Source organism: Suricata suricatta, chromosome 4 (assembly GCF_006229205.1).
Source record: "Suricata suricatta isolate VVHF042 chromosome 4, meerkat_22Aug2017_6uvM2_HiC, whole genome shotgun sequence".
Taxonomy (NCBI): Eukaryota; Metazoa; Chordata; class Mammalia; order Carnivora; family Herpestidae; genus Suricata; species Suricata suricatta.
This window is the reverse complement of record NC_043703.1, coordinates 2,515,089-2,537,049: the sequence shown is the minus strand read 5'-3', so window position 1 is coordinate 2,537,049 and position 21,961 is coordinate 2,515,089. Positions and strand designations below refer to the sequence as shown.

At 52.1% G+C, this 21,961-nt stretch overlaps 1 protein-coding gene across 1 annotated transcript in view; it reads right to left on the bottom strand.

The window, feature by feature from the left end:
* The window catches only part of COL4A1 (collagen type IV alpha 1 chain), an 85,916-nt gene extending 67,997 nt beyond the window's left edge, over positions 1 to 17,919 (bottom strand). The window contains exons 1-3 of the mRNA XM_029938400.1: positions 17,735 to 17,919; positions 11,924 to 11,954; positions 11,361 to 11,420 (exon numbers count right to left, since the gene is read on the bottom strand). Of these exons, the coding sequence (XP_029794260.1) occupies positions 11,361 to 11,420; positions 11,924 to 11,954; positions 17,735 to 17,919 (276 nt within the window). The remainder of the gene's footprint in view (positions 1 to 11,360; positions 11,421 to 11,923; positions 11,955 to 17,734) is intronic.
* Between the last annotated feature and the right edge of the window lie 4,042 nt (positions 17,920 to 21,961).

The window sequence follows — 21,961 nt, the reverse complement described above, 5'->3', positions numbered from 1 at the left end:
AAATCCCCCGGGCGGAAGACACGCCGGCTAAGGCCACCGACACGCCGTCCCCTCCTGCGCAGACGTCACCGAGCAGGCACTCGGCACAGAGGACACGCCGATTGGGAAACTCACTGCGGGCCTGACCTTCCTTCGCTCGGATGAATGGACGTCCTGGCGTGCACTAGACGCAAAGCCCCTGCTGGTAAAACTGTGGTTTCCTGTGGCCCGTCAGCCAGGCTGCAGCACTGACGGCCTTCTCGCACTGACCAGGACGGCCTTCCACACCCGGGTCCGTGCATCCTCTTGGAGACTTCGCCTTTGAAACAGAGCGTCTGGTGGAGAAACATGCGCCCAACCACAAGACCACAGGGCAGACAGCTGGCAGACCTCTTCCTTGTGGGGCAGGCGCATGTGCAGGTGTGTGCCTGTGTGTGTGTATGCACTGTGCACATGTGTGCATGTGCGTATGCACTGTGTGCACACATGTGCAAATGCATGTCTGTGTGTATGCACTATGTGTGCACATGTGTGCATGTGTCTATGTGTGCACGTGCCTGTGTGAATTCCTGTGTGTGTGCATGCACGTGTCTGTATGTGCATGTATGCACTGTATGTGTGCATGTGCGTATGTGTGCGTGCACGTGTCTGTGTGTGCATTTATGCACTGTGTTCGCATGTGTCTGTGCACATGCATATGTTTGACTGCTCATGTGTCTGTGTGTGTGCACGTGTGCACTGTGTGCATGTGTATGTGTGCCTGCACATGTCTGTGTGTGCACTATGTGCACGTGTGTGCGTGCACGTCTCTGTGTGCACTGTGTGCACGCGTGTGCGCATGTGTGTGCACATGTACCATGCATGTATATACTGTGTGTGCATGTGTGTACATGTCTGTGCGTGTGCATGCACACACATATGCGCACACATGTGCTCACACACACGAACACGGGACGTGAGAAGGCAGGCCCCAGGGACTGCATGCCACCGGCTGGGGAGGGTGAAGGAGGCACACCGGGCTCGGAGCAGACAGACCAGGGAGCCAGGGGGCTGGACCAGAAACCTGTGGTGGGAAGGAGGTAAAGAACCAAATTTCTAGAAAGGAAGAGGAAAGAGGTGCCTTGTGCCCACACAGCCAGTAGTGAAAGCACAGCCCCCACCAGACAATGTCGTGGGCTCGGAGCCCCCAGGGAGCGCCATGCCCTGGGAGCTCCGGCTCCGTGCTCGCGGCCCCCGCCCCACGGGGTCAGCCTCTAACGTCCCCTGCTCTCCCTCACGACTGCAAACCATACTGTTAATCTCAGCTTTTCCTGGAAGCGGTTCCCGCGGCCGTAGATTACTTCTGCCTCAGCAGGCAAGGCATTCCCCGGGCTGTCAGGTCACCGTGTCCACTAAAGAACCACACGCCCCACGTCCAGAGGGGACACAGAGCCCCGGGAAGCAGGACACCCCCGGGGGCCCTCCTGGGACTGCGGGGCGGCAGCCTCCCTGCTGGGCTCCCGGGGCGCAGCCTGGGTGGTCCCGACTCCGCCGAGGAGGCGCTGCTCTCTGCCCGGCGCCTCCGCCCGCCCCTGGGCCCCCAAAGCCCCGGCCCCCGCTCCTGCCTGGGGAGCGGAGCCAGCAGACAGCAGCGCCCCAGCCCGGGCAGGAGGCTTTCCTCAGCGGTGCCCACGGCCCGCCCCGGGCCCAGGAGAAAAAGGGCTGCGTCCCATGCACGAGCCCGCGAGGCGTCCGGGGCCTCCGGGGCGGGGCAGCGGACAGTGTGGGGACAGCCGCTCTGGGCTCCTTCCGCCCTCGTCCCCGAAACAGACCAGACCCGGGCGGGAGGCCCTGCCTAAGAAAACAGTAAGTCCCGAGGGCTCGCGGAAGGACACTCGTTCTGCTTCTGGCCAAACCACGTGGCTTTCAGGAGACTGCGCCCCTTCAAGATTTGGGGTCTCCTAGGCAGACGTGAGAGGATGCGAGGGGGAGGGGGGTTCAGGAGCCCATGGCAGTTTCCCAAACTGTCCAATTTTCCACCCGAAATCTGGGCAGACATGAAACACAGGGAAAAAAATGTGGGGGTCTAGGCCTTGTGCCCGAGCATGCTGCCTGAATTTGAGGTGCCTGCTGGTGAAAAGCTGGGTTTGCCTTTCCCTGACCCGAGACCCCCGCTCGTCTCTGGCCCTGCCTCCCCTGAGCTGGCAGCAGAGGGTTCAGTCCGGGGTTTCCTGGTGCCATTACTTGCTTAACATTTTCCTCTGCTGTGAGCCCGTGCCATGCCTGTCCCGCTAAGCACCGCCCCCAGCCACCGGCACCCTGCCAGGCAGAACAGAAGCCTCCAGAATGTGGGGTGGATGGGCGGGGTGGTGGGCACTGTTTTCTGACGCCAACCCTTCACTTGTGGGTACACTCAACTCCTTAATGCCTTAACCAACCTTCTAGTGAAAGCCATTTCCAAACCAAGCATGGAGCCAGACACCAAAGGTGTCAGAATTCTCATCAGCTTACAGCTCGGACTTCCTGCCCAGAATCGGTGACCTCACTCACCTATGACCCTCGCAAGCTATGACGGGACATCCATAAAGTATCATCCAGACAAAACCTCACCATCACACCAAACGCGTGTAAGAGATTCGGATCTATCTTCATGACCACGAGCACCTCCCATCTCTTTGGAGGCTGGTCTGTAAGCTCGGGGTCCGCACGGCCTCGGGCTCATGAAGGAGACCCCCCACCGGAGGGCTTTAAGGCAGGAATGGGTTCGTGGTGGCCTGGGAGCCATTAGCCAAGACTCACTCAGCCCCTCAGACTTCCCTGTGAAGAGACGGGGAGTCAAACACACTTCGGGCCCGAGAAGCACCGTAGGTTCACACGACCACGCGGCTCACGGGGAGGCGGCTGAGCACGTGTTTGAGCCCGACCGCTAACATCTGATGGGTTTGCCAGAGAGAAAGACAAGGGGCACCCCCCCTGGGGCCACCGGCTTCGCTCGTTGCCGCTGACTAGTCCTGTCTTCGTTTAACTGCACGTTGTGCTGGACCACTCAGGGTACGGGCTCTGCTAAGATCGTTTCTGTGGGTGCACCGCCTCACCCGCACCCCACGAGGACTTTGCATCGTGACGCGCCGTCTGGAGACAGAACCGCGACGTTCTGTTCCATGTCCGGCCACGGGACGCAAGTCCAAACGCCCGGTGTTCATTCGTCGGGTCTGTTTTCTGTCGCCTTTGATCTTGAATTAAAACATACAGTCTCATTTGGCTCCTTCAAAAAGAAAGCTATGGTTCCTGACAACCAATGTTTTCCCAGGATCCTATAAACCAAAAAAAAATTGTTTTTTTCCCATTAATCATCAAGGGAAAGGGCCGTCAGCATCGTGACGACACGGCCACTCACGGGAGGTGTTCTGGGACACGATAGTCCATGTGAGACATCTAATTTCCTACTCCTCCTTCCCAACTCGGAAACAAGATCAAATCACTATTTTTAAAGCCATGCTCGGTGAGGTGTGTTCCAAATACAGATGCAAATAAAAAAATGTGGGTTTAGGGTTTTTTGATGACTGGAATCTATCACGAGTTTCACATGCCCCAGAAGCACGTGACAAAGGGCAGACTTGATGCAGTGGAGAGACATCGAGGGTGCGAGATGGGACCACACAGCCCACAAGTCTCCTGCGCCAGGTGGACGGTGGGTCCTGCCGTGGTGGGGCACGTGTGAGACGCCCACGGGGCTTGTGTGCGGAAGACAGACCCCCGAACGAGGTCCGCTCTCAGTGACTCCCCTCCGGAGCGCGGGTCGTGTCCTAACCCTGGGGGGTTCAGGACAGTTTTTAAAGTGCCTTGTTCTCAAAGAACTACAAAAAAGACAAAAGTAGGTGAATGTGGGAACCCATGTGGGTTCTCATGAGGACTCGGCCAGATGAGTCATGTGTAGTGTGTGGAAATAGGAAATAGAAGCCATCTGGAAAACATCTTGGCATTAGAAGACACCACAGAAGACATGGAAAAGGAGAAGAGGGTGCATTAGCCCACACGATCCTCTAACCGGAAGGGAAGGGACACCAGGGGCCCTGCGGCGAACACCGACGGCTCCCAGAGTGATTAAAGCAGGGGCTTGGGACGTTCGACCCCTCAAGTGGCGAAAAATAAAGGACATCTCGGAGGTTCCCCAGGACAGCTGGCTGGGGGCGGGGAGGGGGCTGGACAACACCTGTGATCACATGCACGTTGGGAAAAGCAGTTCACGAAGCCCCGCGGCGGTATCCGGAAGACGTAAGGGAGACTGGGTTCCCCTCCTATTTTAAGGGATCAGGGTTCTGGAAATGGGTGACGAAATCACGACACTGACTAGAAATTGGACGGCGTTCCAGACAGACCTCCCAAGTGAGTCCACCCCGTTCTCCCTCCACAAGAGCGTCCAAGAGCTATAAACATGCCTTCCAGCAGTGGCTCCGCGGGGTGAAAACAGCCTCGTGTCCCCGTAACCGAGGTGCCGGGAGAGGCTCTGGCACAGGTGGAACCGGCCAGCGTCTGTGACCCTGCAGACCTCCCGTGGGAAGGGAGGGTCTCCACCTCCGTCTTCACGCGCAGGAACCCACTGGCGGCCGTCCCCACCAGCAAAGCCTGTGGGCACCTGCGTGCTCCCCGTCAGACACTGCGACTGCTGGTGGACACGTACACATACACGACATGTCCAGTCTCCTGTGGGGACAACGCCTTCCACGTGCCCCCCGGTAGCAGCCCCGGGAAGCCACAGGTCAAAGGCCACCTTCCTCTTGCTGAGGGTAACCTGGTCCAAGTGACTGCAGGGACCCATTCAGCAGCTCACAGCACAAGGAAGGCTGTGGCTCAACAAAGCATTCCCCCTTCAAGGCTGTCTCCGGCCTGAGAGATAAAAGGGGCTGTGACAGAGCACATCCGGGGAACGGTACGTGCTGTGCCTCCCACTGAGTGCTCAGAGGCTTAGTAAGGAGCCTAAGTCGTTAACACTGATGTCGGGCCTGGAAACAACAGGCAGGCGTTTAGCCATAACTCAGTGTTCCCCACACTCATCCGTCCTCGGAACATTCTTCCCTGTTCCATCCCAAAGGAAACATCTCTTAACATTTCAAGATGCTCTGAGGATCATGTTTTGGGAAGGGCCAAAGTACACACTGCCTTTTAGAAATGCTCAAAACACTGATACAAATAAAGATACCCCGTCACGGGGCGCCTGGGGGGCTCAGTCGGTTAAGCGTCCAGCTTCAGCTCAGGTCATGATCTCAGGGTGCGTGGGTTCAAGCCCCGCGTCGGGTCTGTGCTGACAGTAGCTCAGAGCCCGGAGCCTGTCTTCAGATTCTGTGTCTCCTTCTCTCTGACCCTCTCCTGCTCATACTGTCTCTCTCTCTGTCTCTCAAAAAATAAATTAAAAAAAAAAAAACACATAAAAAATAAAGATACCCAGTCTCGACAACGCCAGATGTCACTTCAAATATGCTAACCAAATCTTAATTTTATGAACTAAATGTCCTAATCTTTGGTAGTAAGTAGCGCTTCCTTCTGCATTTTGACTTTATGGATTAGATTTCAAACCTTATGAGCAGAAACATGGAAATTCTTTTTAAATATACTGGATTTTGAAATTCTCACTAACCCAAATGCAGTGCAATGCCTCACACAGAGTAAGTGCTTAGTAAATAAATTATTGTTATTAATAATTCACTATTAGTCCAAATCAATTAAATTATCTAAAGCTTCAAAGACTTTACACAAAAATATTTACTTTCATTCACTTGAGAAAAATATCAACTAGGGATAAATATGACACCTTTAATATCTAGAATGATGGTTAATATAATTTATGGGAAAGGGATGTTCAACACCCTGACAAAAAATAATAGATAACAGATAATATATATATTATTCTATACCAAGAGTGAAAACAGAGTAACTGGTCATTATATAAAGTACAATATACAAAGCCTCCTAATATCTTTTATTTCATAATGAAATTGTGGCTAAAAATATGTCTATTATTAGCCATGAGTAAATTAAAAGATCAGTGAAAGAAATATATAAATGAATTGAAGACTGTTGAATTCTTAAAACATACCAACACAACGTAGTCCCTGTCTCGAAAAAGAGTTTCTCAGGGCCCCCCGGGGGGCTCAGTCGGTCGAGCATCTGACTTCAGCTCAGGTCATGATCTCTCAGTTTGTGGGTTCAGGCCCCGCGTCGGGCTCTGTGCTGACAGCTCAGAGCCTGGAGCTGCTTCCGATTCTGTGTCTCCCTCTCTCTCTGACCCTCCCCTGCTCGCGCTGCCTCTCTCTGTCTCTCAAAAAAAATAAATTAAAAACATAAAAAAAAATTTTTTTTAAAGAAAAAGAATTTCTCTTAACACTGAAAGACCAGTCAGCCCGAGTCCTACGGTGGGCGTGAGAAAGTGAGACCCTCCGCCGCACGGGCGAGGCGAGGCCCGGAGCTGTCTCCGAGCGCTGTCACGTGCGCGGGCTGGCGTCCCCAGGCCCCAGCGAGCAAGGTCTCTGCCAACAGGCGCTGACCGGAAACCAGTGCAACACGGCACACAGAATCAGAAAGGCGGGAAGCGTTGCCTGTTCTCTTGCATTTAGATAGAATTACACTTAGCGTGTTCTTTACGCTTTTTCCTGAGGTACCGTGTGTCCTTGAGAGAAGGAGCCTGAACTTGCTTGTTCTGTTCTCTGTCGGGCGGCAAAGCAGTGGCTGCGCAGCTGTGAGCAGCCCTTGGAAAACGGAGAAGGTGCGTCTTTCCAGACGTCCACGAGGCTCGGGAACAGGCTGATGACCCGTCTGTGTCCAGAACGTGTAAGACATGTGGCCACACTCACCTCCGGGGAGATCTAGGAGGCATGCCCGACTCTAACACGTCACTCCCTTTCGACCAGAGTGATGGATGTCCTACAGGAGGGAGAATGCACCAGGACGTCCTGGAGGAAGGGTCCCGGTGCTGGACAGACACCCTCCCGCACACAGCCTCCCCTCGAGGCTATACTCCGGACGCCGTACAGAACGAACATCCCCGAATGGGAGCGGACGCCGATTACCCGGGCTGGACCTCCCCTAGCCTGCCTCCGGAGGGGCGTGGGGCTCAGGGCGTGGGCGCAGGACCCCAGACAGACAGACAAGGGACAGACAAGGCAGCCCCTCCAGTGGGTGCTCGTCAGGAACAGGACCGGGCAGGCGGCCCGTGGCCCTGAAGGAACAGGTCCGTTCCTCTGGTTCCCTGGCGATCTGTCCCAGCACCGCTGCCCATTTAGAGAAAGGCTTTGGGAGGTTTGCCTTCCTAGGCTGGTGGCCAGAGGAGCGGCGTACAGCACGTGGACCAACGGGAGCAAGCTGGAAACTTCAGGATGTGCTGAACCCTGAGTTCGTCTCCTCGGGCTCCCCAAGATCGAGGTCCTCTCATCTCAAATAACGGGAGCTGGTAAGTGTCCCGAGCAGCCCTTAAATCCTGCTGCTTTAAATCAGATCCCCGATGACACGGGGCCAGTTCAGCGGCTCTTGATCCGCATTGACTTTGCTCCCCCTCCACCCCCTGTGCTCTGCCTGCCATGTGGCCCTTCGCTCCGCCCCCTGCCATCCGCCCCATCCGCAGGCCCCTCCCCTCCGGGTTAAGAGAGGCTCCGAGTGTTGAAGGCCCCAGGGTCACGGAAGAGACCACTCGCTTCACACACACACGGGGGCTCCCAAGATCTCCGGAAGACTTCTTACGTGAACTCCACGTGGGCAAACTCGAGCGGGCCGGTTCCCAAGCACACAGCAGCGACGCTTCGGAAGGCGCTGCCTTTCCTAATACCTCACAGAGTTGAGAAAACCAGGTTCTCAAGCAAGAGATGCGCTTAACTTTTGTCTGTTTCTGAGTCAGCCGCATTCAAAGCGCTAATCAGGTCAAGTGGAGAGCGTTCCCACAGTGCTCGGGCCTCTGGGAGACACAGGGGCACCGGGTACAACCCGAATTAATTACCTAGGGGACAACAGCTGAAGGCACGCGGACCGGCCAGGGGACCGGGGACACGAACATTTCCGCCGGCCCTGAGACCCTGTGAAAGGCTCGGGAGCGCAGAGCAAGCCGCCCCGGGTTAGACTGAGAGCCGGGCCGAAGCGCCACTGCACTAACACCACTGGCGGTGAGAACAGAAGACGCTCTGCCGACCAGCGACCGCTCCCGCGAACACAGGACTCGGCCAGAGGAGGCCTGGCCCTCGATCCTGGAGACATTCCAGGGGCCGTCGGGGATCCTGAATAGTCTGTGACCGTCTTCCTCAGGGAGGTGTGGAGAGGACGTGTCGGAAACGCTGATTTCCGCATTTCCAAGGCGCTGACCCTCTGCCCCACGTAGGTACCGTTAACTCTCTCTGCGTCATGTGGCTCCTACTCTCCTATTTTTAAAAAACAGGGTGAAATTCACCTGACTTGTAGGCATCTGAGGCCCCAAGAACCTGGAGGGGAACTGAGTCCCCTGTGGGGGCTCCAAATCAGGCCGGTGATCAGACTGCTGGACTGAAGGGCTTGATTCTACACCCTCGGCTCATTTTGCATTCAAACCCGCTGCGCGTGCCCAGGCCTCGCTCTGAGGGTGGGTGGGAGGTGATGGCGGTGGAGAAGGACCAACTTCTGTCACCGAAGCGCCAGCCGAGAGGAAACTCCCCTGTTGTCTGACCTTGGGATGAGCGGGGAGGGATGGGGGGGGGGGGGGGGGGGGGGGGGGGGGGGGGGGGGGGGGGGGGGGGGGGGGGGAGGGGGGGGGGGAACCGCATCTGAAAGCCCAGCTGGGCCACACTCCAGGGACTTCAGGTCATTACACTGACATCAGTTTCAAGACAATTAGTGGAAGTTAAGATGCCCTCTTCCCCTTGGGGGGCCGGGACCTCTTCCTTGGTCATGCTATGTGAGCCACGGGGCCCGAAGCATTTACGCTCAGGACAGAGCTTCAGCTTTTGCTGGGAGGACCTAATACTGACCCCTGAGCAGTCCCCCGAGATTTCGAGGGTGTTCTGAGTCCACTGGACAATTACAGTCTCTTAAAACACACACTCAGAAGGGTCTCACCTACAGCTTACGGGTATTTTACTTTAAATAGTCTTTTTCTAGGAATAAGATCAAAAATCCCACGTGGGCAGAGACAAGGGGCTGGGGGGCGGGGCCGGCCAGGTACGGTGGCGGAGGGCCTGGACCCCAGAGGCCTGTCCGCTGGCCGGGAAATCTCGATGCTGACTTGGCGAAGGGAGAGGGTAATTCTGCTCGTCCCACCCAGTCCCCAAGGGAGCGCTCTGGGGTTTTCTGATTTCGAGGCTCAGGTCGGTGTCGGCAGGAGACCTCCTCACAAGAAAGGGCCACGATTCACTGGCACATCTTCGCCCCTGCTGCCTCCTCCCTTTGACCGTCCAGCGCCCAAGTGGAAAGCAGGTATGTGAGCACCGGCCTGGCCTCACCTGAGCGCACCGGCCACCTCGAGGGCTCCCTCGGTGTGCAATTTGAAAAGAAGCGTTTAAAAACGGTTGCCTTGCGGGGCTGGGTGCTAGATGCTGGCCGTGACTCACACGTGTGCCCACCTTCTCTAGAGACATTGAGCCAAATCCGCCGAACATGAACCAAGTCCCTGAGCAGCTGTCCTCAAGTCATGGAAAACTCAGCCAAAAATACCTGGCAAGCGATACCTAGATAAATCTGCCTGGTTATTAAGGGGTGGATTTTTGGTAAAAATGAAAATGAGTCAGGCTGGAAAGCATATGCACAGAATAGGAAGTCTGAAAAAGCAGAGCCATGGCGGGGGAGGGGCGTGCCACCAGCGTCTGCAGCTGCTCGGACGGGAGGGGGGCGGGGAAAGTCGGGGGAATGGACCCCCTTCGCTTTGAGAGCAAGACCCTCTACCGCCGCCTCCCCTCCAACTCCCGATGCTTTAGGTTACAAGACAAACATGACGATGTTGATACAGCCTTCAGTCCTGCTTGTTGACATAAGGAAGTTCTACTTTTTACAGTTTTAAGAATGCCTCTGTTAGTTCAGTGTGCTTATGTGCAAAATTCAAGTTAGACCAAAAAAAAAAAAAAGAGAGAGAGAGAGAGAAAGAGAGATTCCTTGTAGTAGGAACCTACTTGCTCCCACTATAAAACAACTCTTGTGAACGCACACTGGAACTAGCCAGAAAAACTTCCCAAATAAGAAGATGAACAGACCACAAAAATGAATTACAATGGATATGATTGATAAGGAAAGTTATAAACATATTTTCACATATGCATTTATTCAAAAACCACCTGTTGGGGTGTCTTGGAGGTTTAGTTGGTTAAGTGTCCGACTTCCACTCAGGTCATGATCTCACAGTTCGTGAGTTCAAGCCCCACGTTGGGCTCTGTGCTGACAGCTGGGAGCCTGGAGCTGCTTCAGATTCTGTGTCTCCCTCTCTCTCTGTCCCTCTCTGGCTCACGCTCTGTCTCTGTCTCTCTCACACAAATTAACATTAAAAAAGTATCCATTAATACTGGTACCACTGAGTGTATTTAAAAAAATGATAATCATGTTGGTACTTTAGCAAGTAGCTAAAAAGAAACCAAATCATTTTCTGCACAGTAAACTTCCCTGAATTTCAAGAGTGTGAGCCTGTGAGCAAGAGAGTGGACACCCGGGCCTGGCCGACGCCCTCAGCTCCTGGGCGCAGTCCGCACACCCGCAGCTGCCTCGCGCCCCCATGTCACTGGCTGACTGGCTCACTGGCCATGTCCTCTCACGGCAGCGCCTGGTGTCCAGAGCCCCCGCTGGCAGGGTCAGGAGGTGGCCCTGTCCCCGGGCAAACCAGGTGGACGCCTGCTCTCCAAATAACCGAAACGCACAGATCGACTGCCCTCCAGAGGAAATGGTTCATCCAGATCTGTGATTCTCAAACGAGAGGGCGAAACACTTGCTTAGAAAAATATAACTCGATTTACGTTTGGGGAACGATGAATATTTACTGTTTTGGTAAATACATCTGGACAAGTGTATTACTAACGAAAAATTGGTTTAAAATACTGATTTGAATAAAGGTCCTTAGGGGCAACAGAAACTTTTTCTTTTTAGAGAAATGTGCGGTCTCGTTCTTACACATGGATCCCAAAGAACACCACTGACTCGGCAGGTTTTCCGCCAACACGCATGTCCCTTCTTGAGTCAAAAAAGGAAAGAAGCGTAACCCATGTTTCTGCATTACTTGCCGCCACTTAGCACAGCCTTCGGGGAAGCGGGGCTGAGCCCGTCCACCGGCGGAGCCCGGCTTTGCTCCCGCGGAACCAGTCATCAGGCTCTAAGATGAATTCCTGATGACCTGGGTCAGTTCACTGTAGTTTTAGTGATTTCCATATCGATGGCGGTTCAAAACACACTGTTATTAAGTTCTGGCCGCTTACCTTCTGTCCCTTCACTCCATGGCAGTCACACTTTCCGCAGCCAGAGCCAGCACAGCCACCCTGGAAGGAAGAGAAAATGTCGTTAGATAGAAGAACTTTTGCACATTGAGGTCACTTTTTGAACTGAACTGATCTGGGCATCTTCACCTACTTATGGGAAACGCCCTACGCTGTTATTAGGAGCACAACCTCAAAATGTGAGATACGGACTTGTTTTCGGGGGGTTATCACGTGCGTGGCCTCTGGCTCCTCTCTCTTGCCCCAGTAGATGAAACAGCAATCCTGGAGTAGAGTGAATCAAAGTGTTCCTTGCTCCACAAACTCAAGGCTGCTGCTACCTATCCTTTCTGGAACTGCCTCTCCAGGAATGATTCTAAAAGGCCAGCGCCCATATCTGCAAGGCTACGACACTGATGTAGGCGTTTCAGACCAGAGACCAGGGAAACTGAGGCCCCAGGAGAACAGAGTCCATGCTGTGTCCTTCAAATTCCCAAGAACACACAAGTGTGCAAAAATGTTTGTGCAAAGAGGAACTAAATGAAGGAGCTGCATTTAAGACCAACCTTAAAGAACTGATTTTCAATTCGATTAAAGCTTGAACGAAAAGAACACAAGCACGTCATAAACGCTGGAGGAGAGAAACATTTTCCGGAATAGATCACATGTTAGGCCACAAAGCAGGTCTCAGCACATTCGGACTGAAGTCAGAGCATGTATCTTTTCTGGCCACAACGCTACGCAACTAGAAATCAACCACAAGAAAAAATCTGGAAAGACCACAAATACATGGAGGTTAAGTTACATGCTACTAAACAAGAATGTGTCAATCAAGAATCAAAGAAGAAATCAAAAAGTTCATGGAAACAAATGAAAATGAAAGCAGGATGGTCCGAAACCTTTGAGACACAACAAAAGTGGTTCTAAGAGGGAAGTTTCTAGCAACACAGGCCTTCACCAAGAAGAAAAATCTCAAATAAACAACCTAATGTTACATGTAAAGAAGCTAGAAAAAGAACAACAAACAGAACCCAAACCCAGCAAAAGGAAGAAAATAATAAAGATTAGAGCACAAAAAAATAGACAGTAAGAAAACAAGAGAACAGATTAATGAAACCAGGAGCTGGTTCTTTGAAAAGATCAACAAAATTGATAAACCTCTAGCCAGACCCATCAAAAAAAAGGGAGAGAAAATCCAAATAAAATAATTAATGAAGGAGGAGAATAATATCCAATACCATAGAAATATAAACAACTGTAACAGAATATTATGAAAACCTTAGAAGAAATGGATAAACTCCTAGATATACATATGATCTTCCAAAACTGAAGCAGGAAGAAATAGAATTTTTAAACAGACCAATTACCAGCAATGAAAATGAATCAGTAATCAAAATACTCCCAACAAATCAAAGTCCAGGACCAGATGGTTTCACAGATGAATTCTACTACCATTTCAAGAAGGGTTAATACATATTCTCAGACTACTCCAAAAAATAGAAGAGGAAGGAAAACTTCCAAATTTATTCTTGAGACCAGTATCATTCTGAGACCAAAACCAGACAGACACCTCAAAAACAGGGGGAGGGGGAACTGCAGATCAGTATCCCTAATGAACATACATGCAAAAATCAATCAACATGACTCATCATAACAAGAGAAAGGATGACAACCATACATTCACTTCAACAGATGCAGAAAAAGCCTTTGGCAAACTACAACATCCATTCATGATAAAAACCCTCAATATAATGAAGCCTAACAATGAAGCAGTAGAAGAGAAATAAAGAAAATAATCCTGTTTACAATTGTACCCAAAAAATGCCCATGAACAGACTTAATCAAAGAGGAAAGACCTATACTCTAAAAGCTGTAAAACATGGATAAAAGAAATTCAAAACAACACAAAGAAATGGAAAGACATCCCATGCTCATGGGTTGGAAGAGCAAATATTGTTAAAATGTCTATACTACAAAAAAGCAACCCTCACATTTAATGCAATCCCTATCAAAATACCAACAGCATTTTTCACAGAATTAGAACAAACAATCCTAAAAATTGTGTGGAACCACAAAAGACCCCAAATAACCTATGCAATCTTGAAAAAAAAACGAAGCTAGAAGTACACAACTCCAGACTTCAAGTTACATTACAAAGTGGTAATAAGCAAAACAGCATGGTACTCGCATAGAAATAGACATACAAAGAACAGAACAGAACAGAATAGAATGCCTAGAAACAAACCCACAATTACATGATCAATTAATGTTTCACAAAGGAAGAATGAATATACAATGAGAAAAATTTGTCTCTTCAACAAATTGTGTTGGGAAAACTGGACAGCCACAAGCAGAAGAATGAAACTGGACCACTTTTTTTCACCATACACAAAAGTAAACTCAAAATGGATAAAAAATCTAAATGTGAGACCTGAAACCATAAAAATCCTCGAAGAGACAATAGGCAGTAATCTCTCTGACATCAGCCATAGCAACATCTTTATGGATATGTCCCCTGAAGCAAGGGAAATAACACCAAAAATAAACTATTGGGACTACATCAAGATTAAGTTTCTGCCCAACAAAAGAAACAAGCAACAAGACTACAAGGCAACCAACAGGATGGGAAAAGATATTTATAAATAACATATATGATAGAGGGTTAGTATCCAACATATATAAAGAACTGATACAACTCAACACCCAGAAAAAACAAACGACCCAGTTAAAAAATGGGCAGAAGACATGAACAGACATTTCTCCAAAGAAGACATCCAGATGGCCAACAGATACTGAAAAGATGCTGAACATCATTCATCATCAGGGAAATGCATATCAAAACCTCACACCTGTCAGAACAGCTAAAATCAAAGCACAAGAAACAACAAGCGCTGGCGAGGATGTGGAGACACAGGAGCCCCCGTGCACCCCGGTGGGAAGGCACCTGGTGCAGCCGCTGTGGAAATCAGCGTGGAGGCACCTCAAGAAGTTGGAAAGAGAACCACCCCACAATCCAGCAATCACGCGTCTGGGTATTTTCCCAAAAAACACAAGAACGCTAGTTCAAAGGGATCCATGCACCCCTGTTTATTGCAGCCTTATTTACAATGGCCAAGACGTGGACGCAGCCCACGTGTCCATCCGTCAATGAAGGATAAAGAAGAGGAGATGCTGTATATACGATGAATATCGTTCAGCCATTAGAAAAATGAAATCTTGCCATTTGCAATAGCATCCTATAAAAAAAGAAAGCAAGAGAGGAAGGGAACTAACGTATTCAAAAGCTACAAACAATTTGTTGTGTTATTTAATCAGCGGACAGTCATTTTGAGGGACACGCTACCGTCCCCATTCTCCGGATGCAAGAACCGACTTATAAGCTTGAATGTAACATGCTAAGACAAGGCTGAAATTAGAACCCACCACCAACCTCCATTATGTAAAACTGCCAGAGCGCTGAGAGATAAATGTACGAGCAAGTTCCCCAGACAAACCCAAACTTTACCCCAAGACAGACACAGGCACTGGAGACAGAACGGAAGGGGGTGTGACAAGAACTTTAGTTAATTCGCTTTATTAGAGGCTGTGTATTAAGTCTCAGGTAGGATGTGTACTTCAATTCTGCCTCAAGTGATCATTGTTTCTCAAAATTAGGCCAACACTATTAACGGAACTGGGATCACGTGAAGTCTGTTTCTTTAACAGTATCCTCAAGCCTTAGCCCGTTGCCGTGGAGATCTTCTGCATAAACAACTACATCTGGGGGTATTTATTTCATAAAGTGAATCTGAACAAGTGTCTCCAAGACATTAAGCTGGTAGTAATTTTATATTTTGGAAGTGGGGACCACTGACCGCAGTCCAAACAGAGTCCACAGACGATGGGTCTTTTGTTTCCGACTCACACGTGTGACAGTCATCAGCGTGCCATCTCCGAACCTCCTAACATCTTACATCAAGCCATGTGCACGGTTTTGCTTCACAACCTGGGTTTTGGCGACCACTCAGAGTTTCCCAAAGACAAGAGGCCAAAATCTTAAGCCTGTGCTCCAGAAAGTTCATCCGCAATGCCCGAATCCAAGTACTCAGAGACCCAGAGACGTTCCCAACACCGCCACCGGCTCCTGCCTCCTCCCCACGTGAGGGCTGGCTGCGCCCCACCCGGGATCCCCACAGTGGGGCACCGGCCTCTCCTGAGACACCTGTCCCATGCCCCTCACAGCCCTCTACCCATCTGCCTCCCCAGGGCCTGGGAACATTCGGGTACAGGCCCAGAGTCACACCAGGCTTGACACAGACGGCGTCTCATCTTCGACTGCATGGGTTCTAAGACTCACGCCAAGAAACAAACAACAGCACGGATTAAGCAATGACACGTCATCCACTGTGAAGATACACCGGAGCCTCAGACTTGAAGCATTAATAACGGGGCATCTTGGAACTGAGGAAACAGAGCAGCGCCAACCCGGTCCCCGTGGGCTTGCCGGTGCCAGTGCCGGTGGCGGCGGCCACTTAACCAACCTTAACCACAGGTGTAGAGAGCAATCCAATGACGGGTTGTCAGCTCCCAACATGTTACTGCCGAACAGCGCTGTGGGTAAATACCCCGAAGAAGAAACTGGGTGCGGACAGTGGGACCATCCAGGGAGGAGGCGGCTCCCAGGGGCGCTGGCTGAGCCCCCAGACCAGGAAAGCCTGGCAGGCAGCCGCTGGGGCTGCGGGTCAGCCTCCCCCGCCACCCCCTGCCAGCTCCCCGCCCTGTAAACTCCCGCTCCTGATCCAGGTTCAGGAGGACGCGGCTGCTCTTCAAACCCTGCCAGCCCCCACCCCACGCCTACAGACGCCCGAAGGAAAATCACCCAGGCTACCCGTTCATCAGGTAGGGAAGAAACGTGCACCCACCACCCAGGCTTCGCTGGCCAAAACCCAACGACAGCCTGAGGCGGGGGCGTGGGCTTTTCCACTCGGCTTGATACGGGTTCTTCTAAACTTCAGGTTTAGGGTCCCATGGCTGGAGCGAAAACGGCTATTTGGTCGTTCTGGGCTTTCTCTTCTGCAATGCTGATAAGATCTCAGGAGTTTATCTCCGTCCAGCCCAAGGGAAGTTATAAACATGAGTTTCCTGGAACCATTCCCTTCCCCTCTCAGCAAATGCTTTAATTGTAGGGGACCCCAGATAAGAGGGTACAGGGCCAGGACTGTGGCTGCCGGGGTCAGCCCACTCCTGGGGCCTCTGCGACAGAAACTCGCCAGCGTGCGGGGCTGACAGTGGCCGGCTTTATCCCGGCTGCGCTGCGGGTCAGGACAAACCCTCGGGGCGCTTGGAGACGAGAAATACAGGACGGGAGCCTTCATCACAGGCTCCACTGTAGGAATGAACCCCCCCCCCATCACCACCTTCTACTCCAAAGCAAGCAAAATAAATTAAAAAAAAAAAACCAGACAAAAGACATTCATGATTCCTTTCTGCTTTATTCCTATAGGAAATGTTATTACCAGTACTGGCCCTAAAAGGCAATTCTGAAGAATTAATAATTCTAGTAATACCTAGATTATGGTCAGCCTTTCAAAACAAAAGGCATTTTTAGACCATGATTTCTGTCTCACATTCTGGGTGGCCTCGCATGGCCCTATTAAAAAAATATAATTTTTAGACTAATAAAATTTTTTAAATGCATGTTTACTTTGCTACATAAAATCTCTTTTGCTTTTTTAAAAAGTTTTCATATATTTAAGTAATCTCCACGCCCAGCGCGGGGCTCGAACTCATGACCCCAAGATCAAGCATCTCATGCTCCTCTGACTGAGCCAGACCCCCTGGAAATCTGTTTTGAAATGTCACCATTCTGGTCCTTAACATTGTCGTGGCACAGCGGCCCATGTGGATGTCACCCTGGCACACGGGGCATTTTAGCTGTGGTTTCAGGGTGCACTGCTAAAAAGAAGACCAATGACCCCTCTAAGGACCCCTGCTTCATCAGGTGCATTGCACGATTTCAAGAGCCTTACGTAACGTACATCCAAGTCTCCGCTGTGAATCGCTAAGTTTAAAAGGGCAAATCAACTAAGTAAGTTCCTCCGAACCAAAACCCCACTGGTGACCCCAACGTGTTAGAGACGGTGTCGCGAACGTCATGATTTCCATTTTGCGTCCGGACCTCGCAGCAAAATCATGAGATGCGCAGGTCTCACTGACCCCAGCGGCTCCCCACCGGCCACGTGCCCAGGGGGGGGGGGGTGGCCTTTACGAGGGCCGCTCCTTTCTCCTGCCGGGCCCCCTCCACTGGCCCCCCTCCGTCGGCTCCAGATTCTAGAAGGGGAAGGACGTACGCCCTCCGTGAAGCACTCCGACTTACTTTTCCCGCCCCCCCCCCTCACTGGGGTGCAAGCATCACGTCAGCCAGCCCCGCGTTAGGAGGATGCGCTGAAACCGAGGGGTCACGGCTGCGGAAGCTGGTCACAAAGACGCTCTCCACGCGAACGTGGGGAACGTGGCTGAAGACCCCAAGTGCTTGGTCGTGGGGGGGGGGGTCTTGTCTCTTCTGCGGAAGTGGGGTCTCCATGGCTAACAGGCAGGGGTCCCAGACGGCTCTGGGGGGAAAACCTCACATCGATACCCCCTGCGGTGCAGAACCTAATGGAAACTGCGTCCCTCTGGAGGAGGCTCAGGCCGCTTCCCAGCAGGACCCGCAGCCAGTGACCCACCACGAGAGCCTGAGAAGTCACTTCCTGTGAACGCTGACCTGAATTAACTGCATTTTAAACAGAAAACACACACTTGTTCTGGGTGGTGTCTGGCTGACACACGTGTCCACACACAACTTCAGGGACCACTTTAAGCACCAATAAATGATAAAAGTTGAAAGGGATGCAAACGGTACACCGTAGCCCCTGGAGCAACGCATCTCTTCTAGTCTGTTCCAGTCCCTTTCTTTTCTTCTTTTTAAATTTTTAATGTTTTATTCACTTTTGAGAGAGAGAGTGCGAGCAGGGGAGGGGCAGAGAGAGGGAGACAGAATCGGAAGCAGGCTCCAGGCTCTGAGCTAGCTGTCAGCACAGAGCCCGACGCGGGGCTCGAACCCATGAACCAGGAGATCACGCCCTGAGCCGAAGTCGAACGCCAAACCGATTGGGCCACCCAGGCCCCCCATTCCCGTCTCTTTATACGTTTCAGAAAGTGACAAAATAATTAATATTATACACGTTTTCTCTCATGCCCCAATTTAAGATTTCCAGAGAGCCAAGCCATTAGCATGAATGCACTGAAGTATGTTAAGTTCTAAAAATTCCCAAAAATTTAGGATTTGCAGTCCTAGTGCCAAAGAAGGAGGGAGAATCCTGGAGGTCAGTGACCTTAGCTTGAAATGAAGCCTATTTCCGGCCCTTCTCTGATCTTCAGACCAACAGGGAGGTCTTCTCAACATTAAAGTGAGTTCCATGTGGGAGAGTGGGGGGAGGCTCACAGATTCTGTTTGGAGAGCGCCTTTCTGCCTCACCAAAGGATGCCAGGGGCTGTGCTGCTCTGCGTGTGTGTGCGTGCACATGTGTGTGAGTGTGTGTGTGTGTGAGAGAGAGCGCACCAGCCCGTGCACACGCTCCGTCCCTCGGACCTGCTTGCTGTGACATAGCCTTCGGGAGGGAGGCGTACTTGGGGTGGCTCCAACAGTGAAGCCCTCCTTTTTCCCACTTTGTTCCTGCTTCTGATGGAAGGGAGACCTTTGACATCACTGCTTTCACCAGTTTCCTGCGTTTCCCATCCCACCAAATAGGGACATGTGGAGCGCTGCCAAGTCAGAACAGCTGATCTTTCAAATTCCTTCGCACATTCCCCACGCTGTGCAACATGTCAGTATAGTTTTGTGGTGATATTACCATCCCCATCCTCTTCCTGGTTGTAGCGCTTCTTCGGGGAAGTTCTAGAATAATTCCCCAACTAAAGAAAGACGTGGAGACCCAGGCATGCATCTTAGAGCTCCTGGGGAGAAATCAAAAGTGTGCGGAATGAACAGTGGGCTCCCCTGCACGCCCCTCCCCCTTGGGGCAGACGCTGGACCGCCGTCCGGCAGCATCTCGGGACCTGAGCACCACACTCGGGCTTTCCTAGACGAGCCCGCGCCTGGCGTGTGCCCCACGGGTGCGCGTGTGCCCGTGAGCATCCAGGGACACGCTCAGGCGCGGCTGCCCAGGACACCACTTTAACGAAACCACAGCTGCCTTATCACCGGCCCCCAGACTTCGCTCTGCTCCCTTCCATGACTGTTCATTCTACTTCACTGCCAGAAAAGTGCTGCTGTGGCCAATCAAGAGCCCACTTGTCGGTGGTACTGAAACATCATAAAGAAACACAGAGGAGACGTGGGGGATTTTAACAAATACTGAAATGTCCTAACTTCCAGCCTGTTTGAGATTGTAACTGGTGCACGCTACTTTTGGTAATTCTTGTTTTAAATGTTTGCTCACTGCCATGGGGCTCTGAAAACTGGCCCTGCACACCCCACACACCCACCGCCCAGACAGGCCACCCTGAAAAAGCAGCTTAACGCTCAGATGACCGCACACCGGGGCCGCTGCGCTGACCCCAAGGTCAGGTGACACTGTCCAGGGTGACAACGTCCGAAGGGCGGGGGGTTGACTACTGGAGTGGGCGGTTCTTGGATGCTGGACACGGTCTCTGTTTGACGGGTGGGCGGCTACTGGGGGCGGCGGGGGTACACCTGCCAAAATTCACTGAGCTGGGAACTCACAATTCTGTACTCTGGTATTTCAATCCAACCAAATAAAGCGTATTCAAGAGGCGGCATCACAGCATGTCCGTTGGCTGCAGAGAGGCGCACGGACCCACGCACACGGCACATGTGCACACTGAGCGTGGGCGCCCCCGGCACGGGGGACCCTCACACACACACGACGAAGGAAGCCAGGAGCAGCAGAGCAAGCCCGCCGACTCCACTGACACAGAGCTAAACAGAATTAATCTGGACCCTGGCTACCCTCAGGGGCTGTTAGTGCCGGGAAGGGCACCCAGGGGTTTTCCAGGCTTCTGTTTGGTGAGTGTGTTCTGTTTGTGCAAGAGGCATTCAACCATGTCCGTATCATTTCACACTTTTCTTCAGTAAAATTTGCCCCCAGAAAGTGTGCATTGGATTTAAAACCTATTAGCAGAACAGAGAGTGAAACAGAGGCCAGATGCTACAGCACAGATAGTAATTTCTTAACAGCTTACGTTTGTGCAGCATTTTTGAACTTGCAAAACCACGTTTGGCATTGTGAATGTAAGGATGGTTGGTCTCCAAGGACTGACCACCCCGTTCTCTTGTCTCTGTTCTATTCTGTCAGCCTGGTCTCGTTTTGATAAATGTGAGATGCAATTCAGGATCTGAAAATCATCCTTCATCGTTAACTCAACAGAAAGTAGAATTTCGTTTCACTAAAACAACATTTCTGTTTCGTTCAATCATGGAAAACACGAAAACCAAGGATCCTTACTACTTTTTGGACTTACAAAATATTTCTGTTCCCATTTGAAAACAACTCCAAGTGTTGATACATTCTTGGCAGAAAAACAAATTAGCATGAAACCTTTGAGAAACAAACTGCACTTGTGACCTGAGCTCGTCTGAGTAAGCACGGGCGTGGGAGGCTCGGGCCGGCGGGTCTGGGGGGGCTCCCGGCAAAACCACAAGCGGAGGAAGCAGGGGGGGGTCCTGGCTCGCCCGTCAGCCTGGGACCGCGGGTCTGTGCGCCTGCCGCCCACCCTGTGATCCACATGGGCTCGTTTTCAGGCCTTTCCCGCCCCTTCTCCCGCTCGGCAGGGGTGGACGTTCCAGGTCCCCGCCCGGGGAACGGCCAGGGCTGCGCTTCGCCTCCAGGTCACATCTGGTCCAGCTGCAGGCAGATGTGACTATAATCAGCGGCCCCGTGACCGTGGTCAGATGTCTCTGTGTGAAATGAGTTGGTGGGCCGGCATGCCCACCGGGACGCACGGGTGGGGCGAGGCTGGAAGCCAGGAGCGGGAGGCGGGGGGCTCCCTGGTGCCGCTGACTCACCGGTTCCGGGGAGGTGATGTGGGCAAGTCTCCAGCCCAGGGGTCCCTCCCACTGAGTCGCTCCCCGAATGTTCCTCCGGAGCGAGTGACCATCTTGGGCGAAGGTGTGGACTCAGGGGCTCCTTGGCCCCAGAGAAAACACATTTCCTACTTTGGGGGAGAAGGGAACCCTCCCCAGTGAAACTCTTGCTCTTGGCTGCTGTCCCCGAAGCTTCCGGAACCCCTCCCGAGCAGCGTGGCCTCCACCGCCCCCCCCCACTGCCTCTACTTCCCCCGCGTCCTCTCCCCGCCCACTCGCCTCCTCGGAGACCCCTTCCCGAGGGCCACGCACAGACGCCCGGCCACTCTGTGACGCACAGGATGCTTAACCCAGCCGGGCTGGGGGGTGGGGGGGGAATAAAAGTTGGACTATTTTCTCCAACTTGGGGAAATGTGCGAGCATCTGTTGGGCTGAAGTCCGTGAGGCTCCTCTGATTGTTTTTCATCCTTCCTCTCGCTGTGGATTTGACAGCGTCCACGCCTCGGCCTGGCCACTGTCTGGCAGACATCTGCCTTCATCT